This window comes from Mastigoproctus giganteus, chromosome 9 (assembly GCF_048544385.1).
Source record: "Mastigoproctus giganteus isolate SK-2022 chromosome 9, ASM4854438v1, whole genome shotgun sequence".
Taxonomy (NCBI): Eukaryota; Metazoa; Arthropoda; class Arachnida; order Uropygi; family Thelyphonidae; genus Mastigoproctus; species Mastigoproctus giganteus.
This window is the reverse complement of record NC_143583.1, coordinates 112,437,705-112,448,432: the sequence shown is the minus strand read 5'-3', so window position 1 is coordinate 112,448,432 and position 10,728 is coordinate 112,437,705. Positions and strand designations below refer to the sequence as shown.

The 10,728-nt window shown below is 38.8% G+C and overlaps 1 protein-coding gene across 1 annotated transcript in view; it reads right to left on the bottom strand.

The window, feature by feature from the left end:
• Positions 1-7,601: 7,601 nt before the first annotated feature.
• Atg7 (Autophagy-related 7) overlaps positions 7,602-10,728 on the bottom strand; it is a 196,796-nt gene continuing 193,669 nt past the window's right edge. The window contains exon 19 of the mRNA XM_090381559.1: positions 7,602-7,890. Within this exon, the coding sequence (XP_090237685.1) occupies positions 7,855-7,890 (36 nt within the window). The 3' untranslated portion in view covers positions 7,602-7,854. The remainder of the gene's footprint in view (positions 7,891-10,728) is intronic.

Genomic DNA, 10,728 nt, shown 5'->3' with positions numbered 1-10,728 from the left:
ACTGACACAGATGTGCACTTTTTACCAGGCAATGTTTAGTGGAACATCTTAATTTGGAAAGAATATTAAGAGAAGAACAATGAATAATGTTTATACGTTTAAGAGAAAAGCACTTAAAATCTTGTAATACTCAGAAATAGCTAAAATATAAGCTTATACACTGATGAGCCAAAACATTATGATCACCTACCTAATATGTTGATCCGCCACGTGCAGCCAAAGCTCATGCTGGCGAGGCATGGATGCAACAAGATTTCTAAATGTGTCTTGTGGTTTCTGGTACCAACACGTAACGAGCAGATCCTTTAACTCCTGTAAGGTCCGTGGCTGAGATGCCGCAGATCGGAGTTGCTGTTCCAACACAAACCACAGATGCTCGATGGGAATGACGTCTGAAGAATTTGGAGGCCAGAGCAATACCTGGAAGTCTTCCTCATGTTCCGTGAACCAGTCTCAAACAATCCGGGTGGTGTGGCATGGCACATTATCCAGCTGAAAGACGGCACTGCCAGAGGGGAAGACCACTGCCACGAAAGGGTGTACCTGGTCAGCAATGATGTTTAGCTAGGTGGTAGATGTCAGAGTGCCCGGGCGCCTCCGTAACCAGGTGGGTAGGAGCGGCAGTGTGTAGCACACGCTTCTTGATTAGACCGGGGTTCAAGCCTGTGACCACCAAATACGGAGGATGTGGAAAGGTCAGGGAATGACCACTGCATATCCTCGGAGCAATATGGCCTTAGTTGCTAATGCTCCTAAAAACCAAATGACAACAACAGAGTGCCTGGCACATGGATGACTGGCCCAAGGGTACCCCAGCAGAACATTGCCCAAAGCATGACGTTGCCGCCACTGGCTGCTTCCCATGGTGCATCCAGGCGCCATCACTTCCCCAGGTAAACAACGCACACATACCCTACTCGGCTGTCCACATGGTGCAACAGGAAATGCGATTCATCAGACCAGACTATCTTCTTCCAATCACTCAAGGTCCAGTTTCAATGCTCATGTGCCCATTGTAGGCACCAGTGGACCGTGGTTAGCATGGGCACTTGGAGCGGCCTGGAGCTATGCAGCCCCATTTTCAGCAGGGTTCGATGTACTGTGTGTTGTGACAACACAGTACATCCAATTACTGGCGAGTTGCTCCACAGTCGTCCTTCTGTTGCCACGTACTGCCCCGGTACCATTTTGGCGGTCTGGGTGCACAGTGTTCTTATTGCTCTGATCTAGCGTTTATTATAGTGATCTTAGTGCTTCCACAAGAGACTTGTTTACTGTGCAGTGACTACTGCTATCTGGTAGGCCTTACTTCCACGCAGTCCGGGGTGGGCGGCCAGGCGAGTCCTGGTTGGCTAAATAGGCCTGACTAACGGACTTTGTTAGTCTAAATATATTGTGTAGTGGGGGACTCTTTGGAAACGAACATTGTGTTACCATAAACTGTTATTTATTGTTGTGTTGCATCATGTCAAAAGAACTGACTACAGCTCAGCCACAGGCTAAGCTAAGCCTGACTAGATTGACAAGTGAGGAGATGGACGTTCCTGTGTGCGACGATCCAGTTGACCGTGCATGCTTCATGGAAGAAGACTCTTCTAATGATTCGTCAGTAATAGAGTCAGTACAGAGAACTGCCGCGAAGAGGCTCAGAGAGGACTCCTCCGATGAGGATGGAGACTCACAGAATAACTTCAAAGAATTGAAGGTAGTGCGTCAGCAGCTCCATGATTATATGTTTAACGACTCAAACAAAGTTAACAGAGCGGCGAAGTACAAAATTCTCAATATGTGGGACCAACTGGAAGCCAAGGCAATAGAAGTTTTTGCCCAGAACCAGTCGCTCAAGGTGATGTTAAAGATGAGTCAGTCCTCAATTAACGTTGCTTCTACTTCGTACGCGAGTGTTGTGCGAAGCCAGACGAGCTTACCACCAAAACAGAAGGAAGTGCACGGCGTATTAATAAAGGCTGATACAGATTCTCTTAAGCCCAGTGAAGATGTGAAACAAGTTGTTTTACAGACTGTAAAGCCTGTTCTAAAGAGCGTCAATGTTCGTCGTCTAAGACCTATTAAGGACACTGGAGTTGTGCTGGAGGTAGCCAGTAAAGAAGATGCACAAAAGATTTTAAACTGTGAAACAATTAAGGCAAAGGGAATGAAAACCGAGGTCCCCAAGAAGTTAGGCAAGCACCTAATTATTTATGACGTCGATCCAGACGTCAAAAAAGCTGATTTCCTGTCTGAGATGTTTGAGCGGAACTTCAGTTCTCGAGGGATAGATAGAGCTCATTTCCAAGCAAGTGTTGTTATCTGGTCTATTGCAAGGATTACAAATAAAGATACCAAAAACTGGATCATCAAAGTTCCCACAGAGTTGCGGAACATTCTGATCGAGAACGGCAGAGTGTTTCTGCATTGGTCGTTATACAAGGTGCGTGACATCTTTCTTACGGTTAAGTGTTTTAAGTGCTTTGCCTTTGGGCATCAAGCAAGAAGCTGTAAAGCCAAAGCTGTTTGTGGCCACTGTGCTGGTGAGGGACACTTTCAGAAGGACTGCCCTAAAACGGCCGAGAAGCGTGGAGGTACTACTGACCACTCAGTGCGTAGTAGGGACTGCCCTATCTACAAAAGTTACCTTGAAGTGATTAAAAGCAAAGTTGCTTATGGAACAGTTCTATAGGCACTTACTTTGGTACAGTTCTCTTTTGGTCAGTTCTCCTGCTGCTCAGCAGACAGTGTTGGGTTCCTTTTGACTGTTGGTCTCCCCCGATGTGTGCTGCTTTTTGCGGTTCCTAGTAAGTAGAACTAAGTAAGTAAGTAAGTAGTGCTAAGAGCACTGCTGTAATTAAGAGTTTTCCCCGCATGTTAGCGGAAGTTAGTTTTATGTAGCAACTGCTTGTCGTTGCAAATGTACATTTTGTGTATATAATAATTGGTGTAAATATGACGTATATAATGTAAATATGGTGCATATAGTTGTATATAATATAAATATGGTGCATTTAGTTATGTATACAATTATACATAAATTGTATATATAAATATATATAGATGTAATTTTGGTGGAAATTTTAGATGATTTGAGTTTTGAATTGGTTTGATCAGAGCAATCAGATCTTAAATAAAAACTGTGTAAATAGCTAAAAATTAAAGGGTAGTAGCGACCTGCCTCCACGGGGCTAGGGATGGTAAACTTTCTTGCTGAATTTCAGCAGGGAAGGCTAAATAGGTCGAAAATAGCTTATTAGCGTTGTTGCGCCAGGAAACGCACCAGATGAGTGTACATATGATGATGTTGCCACGTACCATCCAGGAGAGCTTTGGCTCACTTCGAGCCATGGTCATCCAACACCTTGCCGGCAGTTTGTGGGTTTCCCCCTCGTTGGACTACTTTTGGTAGGCACTAGCCACGGCCGACCATGAGCATCCCACCAGCTGTACTCTGACCCAGTCGTCTGGCCATTACAATTTGGCCTTTGTCAAACTTGCTTAAGTCCATTGGCTTTCCCATCTAAAGAATAAGAGTAACACTGATTAACACCTGAACTCAGTATCAGGTGTTTTTTATACCACATCCTGACCCACGCACACGCCGTAGTTCACCTGCAGCTGCTTCGATTTGCATAACAACTTGCTGGTTAATGTTTTGGCTCATCGGTGTATACTGTACTGTGGTCTTCACATCAATCAATCCATATGGTCTTTACTACTCAAGCATTAATATTTATATATAAAAAAGATACATTTTAAGCATAAGACAAAAGATTTTATTTTATTCATTGGCAGAGAATAAATTGGTATTGCATGTTTGTTTGCTATTTTGTGTAAAATATGTATTTTCTCCTACAACATGAGGTAAGAAAACGCCATTATTTTCCCACTATGGATCAGCAGGAGTGTGAAATAAGTGAGCATATTTAATTACTAAAGTAAAGGAAAACTATTTTTAGCTGTTTTCAGATCCTTTGTTGTTGTTGTTGCAGATAAAAAAAAACTTATAATGCAGTTCTGCATGAATAATTTTTGCTTATTTTTCTGTGTAAAATACAATTGGCCAGGAAATGCCATATAAAAATAGTATTTAATCCTTTGCTGACTACATGAGTTCATAGTATTGAGGTTACTGCTATGTGTGCTCTGTGGAGTGAATTATTTCATGTACTTTTTAAAAACTGTAAAAACAAAACCATTGATCTGTTAAGGAGTAATTTTGCCTGACCCATCTGATTCAATAATATGACACAGTAACAAAGGAAATGGATGCAAAAAATAATTTTATCATATATTTCAGAAAATCTAAATTTTAAGAAACTACACTGTTCCACATAAAAGACTGCTATACAAATTGGAGCAGTGTGGCATTAGAGAACTGCTGGACACTGCTCTTCTTGAACTACTGTTATTGGTATAATCCCCCACAGTTCACTGATGTTTTCTATATTTATTAATGATACTGATGAAGGCTTACTTGAAATGTTGTAAAGATGGTCAATGAGAGTAATCATTTAGTACTACTGCAACAACTAGAAAAGTTAAGCAGATGGGCTGAGAAGTGGCAATTGAAGTTTAACATTGACAAATGCAATAACTTGCATTTGTCAATGTTAAACAGCAGTAAGCCCAGATTAATATTCTGTGTGGCACCACACTCAGGGTAGTGGAAAATGAAACAGACCTGGGGGGTGGGGTAATTGCAGTCAGACATGAAGTACTCTGAGCAGGACAGGACTGCTAGGACATCTCATGGGGTTTTTTGTCAATGATATATATATACAGGAATTTTGCCAGCAGGGTTAAGGAGGTCATTACCATTGTATAATGCAATGTTTTGGTCTTATCTTGAAAAGTTCACCAGATACGGGTCTGGAAGCTTCATTTTATGAAGGATGTTGATTTGTTGGAATAGGTACAGATACAGAGAAGAGCAATGAGATTAGTGAGGGGGAACAAAAGGGTACTCTTACCCAGAAAGGCTTCTCAGTTAGCAAATTGCAGCACCTGAGGTGTTGTACTTTGGATTGAGTAATCCCAGTGCTGATGCATCCTTTCTCTTGCTCGGATTACAACACATAAAAGGACACATATTCAAATGAAGGATAGAACTTTGTCTTCAGGTAGTTGATAGAAAAAAACTTTCATCTGGTGTTGTGGAAGTGTACAGTTTGAATGAATTTAAGGAAGAAGTAGACAAACTCTTAGAGTGGATGGATAAGTGATACAGGAAGTTTTTTTTTTTTTTGGTTAATGTTGTATAAGAAAGCAATTCTTGCATTATATTTGTCACTAATACCTTATGAAACAATTTGTGCTTATTGTTGAGCAGTACCTGACTGCTCAACACTGGAGTGAAATTATTGCCAAAAATGAATTCACACGCTAAAATATTTCATGGTTATTATTTTTAATGTAGTAATATTCTCCTTATCTATTTATTATTTCATTTTATCAATTTCTGAATCAGAAATCTAGAGAATTTTGGTTTTTTAAACCCAAATCAGATAATGTCTCCTTTCAAAGCTATTTTCATATTGCTCTATTAAAACTTATTATTAGTTGGAAACACAAATAATTGATGGCAACCTATTGAAAGATTTCAAAAGAATTTGAATGTTTTATTTGATTCATATATGGAATGACCTTAGAAGTATTTACATATAAATTTATGTAAATACTTCCCAAAACTTGCACAAGTAAAACAGAAAGCTCAATATTTTGGCCCTAAATCAGAAGAGACCATTATGCAGGACAGTTTAGGCTTCCATACAGCTGTGAATTCTAATTTATAAAGAAATTTAGGGAATTCTTTTATAGATGGAAAGTCTAAGTCAACAAAAGATGTAGCCGGGTAGTTAATAGCAAGAGTGCAGTAGCACACGCTCTTTGAATAGACCATGGTTCAAGCCCATGATGCTAAATAAATTCATGGTTTATTGTAAACTCTTCTGACCTGGTGTATAAACAAGAACATAACCAAGATAGTTTGTATTGTATATGAATGTGTGGAGAATCAGTGAAAGGACGGTGAATAAACAGATATAAAACTGGCAGTTTCCCTGTTGAGTCCTATACTATGAATGGATTCCATGTGTAAGGGGAACTGGAATATATTCAGTATCAAGTAAAAATGAATTTTTAAATCGAGGATCTTTTCTTAGAGGAAGAAGGAAAGTATGCATAATTTAATCTTTCCATCTGAAATGATTTCAGTCATTTTGCAATTTTTTTAAAAAATATACACTGTACTGCTACTTTATTAGGTACACCCCTGCTGTGTACACAAATGGTTAGTCCCACAACGTTGCAAGTCACATGACCACAGTTGTGGATATAAATGCAGTAGAACAACCTTACTAGTATCAGTTAAGCGTAGCAAGAATGGGGGGAAGGAGTGATCTAACGGACTTTGAACACGGCATGGTAGTAGGTGCAAGACGTGCTGGACAAAGCATCTGAAACGGCAGTTCTGAACTTTTCACACACCACAGTTTCAAGGGTGTATCGAGAATGGTTCAACGAACAGAAAACATCCTCTCAACGGCACTTCTGTGGAAGAAATTCACTTGTTGATGAGAGAGAGGCCAGAGGAGGATGGCTAGAATTGTGCAAGCAAATAGACGTGTCACAATGTTGCACATCATGTCAGAATACAACCTTGGTGTGCAGAACAAAATATTGCAACGTACCACTAGTTGCACTTTGTCGCAAATGGGTTACAACAGCCAACGGCCACATTGCGTACCTTTGTTATCAATAAAGAACAAGAAAGCATGCCTCCTGTGGGCACAGCAACACCAGCACTGGACTATCGAGGATTGGGAAACAGTTGCTTGGTCTGACGAGTCGAAGTTCCTGGTGTATCATGGTGGTGGAAGGCTCAGAATTTGGCAAAAACAACAGGAATCCATAGACCCGTCATGTCTGACGCAAGTGGTGTGGGGAATGTTTTCTTGGCACATGTTGGGTCTATTGATACCCACATCGTACCTAAACATGGTTGCTGACCAAGTGCATCCGTTCATGTTGACAGTTTATCCTCAGTCAGATGGTTACTTCTAGCAGGATAATGCGCCAGTGCACAAAGCCCGAATTACTATGGAATGGTTCCAGGAACATGACAATGATTTTTCTTTGCTGGAGTGACCTGCTCTCAGTTCGCGGATCTCGATCCTATTGAACATCTTTGGGATGAGCTGGAAAGTGCTGTTTGCTGCAGGCCTACATCTCCGTTGAATCTCAAGGAACTGTGTGACACACTCATGTCTGCCTGGTGCTCCATTCCTGCACGTTTTTGGCATCTTGTTCAATCCATGCCTAGACAAATTCAGGCTGCTTTGAAGACTGAACACGCTGCTAGGTAGGTGTACCTAATAAAGTGGCAGCACAGTGTATATCACTAAGATTTGCTACAAGTTAGTTACATCTCATGTTAATGGGAAGTGCTAACAATAACATGTTTCTTTCAGCATAATCTTTATTTGAAAAGTGAAGGGAAAAACATGTGAATGAGCACAAACTTGTAGGGCTGCCTGCAGTTGGGATACGTGGACATTGTAAAATTTCAATTTTTAAAAAAACACACAATACTCCTTTCAAATTTAATTTTTAGTCTGATGGTCCTTTACACACATGTACAATTATGACTCAGCAAATTCTTTATAAGTTCAGATGCTGTACCATTTTCTGTAAGGCTCTGAATAATTAAGAATAAACTGTCATTATTGGAACTTCCAGATACTGAAAATATACATTTTATAATATCTTCAAAATAATTTATTTTTACACATAATTATCTGATGCATTCTTTACATAATTTGTTACCCATGGTTTTATTTCTTAAAAGAAAAAAAAATAGTGCTAAACAATCTCTTCATCATCTTGTAATTCCCAGATCTGTAAAAAAAATATAACAATAACATTCAGATAAAAAAAAATTTTTTGAACCAATTTTACAATTTAATGTTAGTGTTCAAAATAACTGGATAACATTTGTTATTTTGAACACTAACGTAAAATTAGTTCTTATGTTTTATCTATAGTATGAAAAGTAGTTTTAGAATAAGAAAGATACTCTCAAACTTTTAATGACAACATTTAAGGTAAGAGCTGTGGTGTGGCACAATTAGTATGCCAATTGTGAGGATTTCCAACACACAAGTTATAAAGTACTGTAGCACTTATTTTTGAAGATTAAATTCACTATGCATTCAAAACAAATGCTTGATAATCGTTGTTGTAGGTGTGGCCAACCTTTTCCTGCATTGTGCCACATATGTTGAAGAGGTGTTATGTCACCTACAAGAGATCTGAAAGCTACTAATATTAACTCCTCCCCCCACGTTGATCTGCATTTGGCACCATCAAATGTTTTTAACAACACTGGTGTTCAAAGAAAGTGCATCACATAGGAATTTCACATTTCTAACCCTTTTTCATGATGGTATATTACATTAATGACTAGCATCACAAATTGAAATATAAAGAAAAGATATTTATTAATAGTTAAGGCAAAGCTAAGTAATATTTGACAGGTGCTCTTAAAATATTCCAAAATGAGAATTTGCAACTTTTTAACAACAGTTTTAGTAAACAACAATTATGACTGAAATGTTATCAGAAGCCCTCAATTTGCTTCAGTTTATCATTTTAAATGGAAAACAATATGAAAATTTCACCAGATGCAAACTAATATTTAATTGAACTGCCTTTGGCCCTGATGACAGTAGCACACTGTTGCGGCATTGTCAAGATCAATTTCTGAAGATAATCAACTGATAGTTCGTGGTTCCTTTCTGGCAACTGCAGATGCCACACGATGCCAATATTTCTCTGTAAAATTCAAGTCTGGGCTGTTTCTGACCAGCTAACAGTTATAATGGACTGTTCTTCCAACTATTTTTTCACCTGTAACAAATATAAACACATTTCTGTCGAACCACTAATGCAGAAATGAAGCTAAAGTAACTACAGAAATGCCTGCTTATGCTTTTCGCCCAATGACAAGGAGCAGAGATGCAGCTACTTGGCAGGTTGAAATGGTCTCTAATGTTGGAAGCAATTTGCCTTCCAATTTAGCCAGGTATCCACTGGCATTTACGGAACCTTTTATAAACTGCAGATGACCTACTCCGCAATATGAAATACATCCCCATATCATTTTGGCTGGTAGGGGAATTTCACTGTAGACACCATACAGTCTGGATGGTATTTTTCACATTTACGGCGAATTGTTTGTCTCCCACCAGAGCCACGTAGGTTGAACTTCTCATCCAAGAAAATAACTAACTTCTACTGCTTGGGGGTCCATTTGACATGCTCCTTACACCAAATGAATCAGGCCTTTTTTTGTTTTTTTTGTGTGTGTGAGGAGGGGGGGCTTCTTAGGACAACGGGCTACAAGTCCATTTTTGAAGTGGTATCTTCTGACTGTTACTGCACTTGCTACCACTCCTTTTTCCCTACCAGCATAACCAGTATTCTTCAGTTTGGAAAGAAATCTACTCACTGTCGACTGATTACAAGACACTCTATAAGCAATATGACGCGAAGAACATCCTTCCTCACGTAAAGCAACAATAGTACTCTTTCTTCATAGTGCCAACTTCACATAACTCGCCATCCTGACACAAGCAAGGAATGACTGCACTCTTGCAGAATATGCTTATATAGCTGAAAGTAACAGCTGATGCAATATTACATCATCGCCATATACTTATGTTATTCGGATGACAATTATAATTTTAAGGGGGTTTTGCACTTTCTTTGAACACCAGTGTATTTAAAGGAATTTTATACTGAGTACTTATAATAAAAAATATAATGACACCAATTTTTACATTTGTTGACAAATCTTCATTCCCACAGAATCACCACTGCGCAGCAGCTCCCTTATCTGCACTAAAATATATAAAGTTTATATTTATTACTCCCGGTTCTTGTCACTTCTATTCATTCATTTTACTCATCCTTTTAGGGCCTTATAGATCTCAATTATGAACTGTGCTAAATACTTGAATTCCATGATTTTCAAATTAAAAGTATAAAACTATATGTGGTCTGATTAACTAAAGGTTAACAAATTAAATTAACTTATTTTATTTTATTTTTTCCTGCTCATCTTTTCAAAACTCCATCTTTGTTGATTGGAGAGATGCTGGTGCTTCCCAGGCAAATGGGGAGGGGGTAGAGAATACCACCAAATTTTATAACACAATAATGCCAATGTTTTGATGCAATTGTGTATAGCTTTTTATATACTTACTGAGTATATCCAATGAGCTCCTGGCATGGGTAAATTACCATTCTCTTCTCTATTTCTTATAATTTAGAGTGGTTGGAGAAAGAATAAGGCTTTCATGCTATGTATTTTCAAACATAAAAATGCTGATTTTACCTCTATGACATATTGGCACTATATACCACAATTGTTTTTCTAACTTTGCATTCATTTGGTGCCTACCTGCCATTCCAATTAGTTGCTAACACCATCAGGACGGCTGACTCACTGTTGGCCCTTGTTCCAAGCACACATGATTATCAAGAAAAGATGCATAGTTTTTGAATGCTTATTTCTTTTAATATATTGTACAGGAATTGTTCGGTTTGGTATCATCAAATGCACAGACATGCTAGTTTTTTATTCAAGCAAAAACATATTTAACATGTGATTGCTATGCATCCAAGACCATTCATAAATGTCAGCTGACATTTAGCATTAGTAGAGGCATTTGA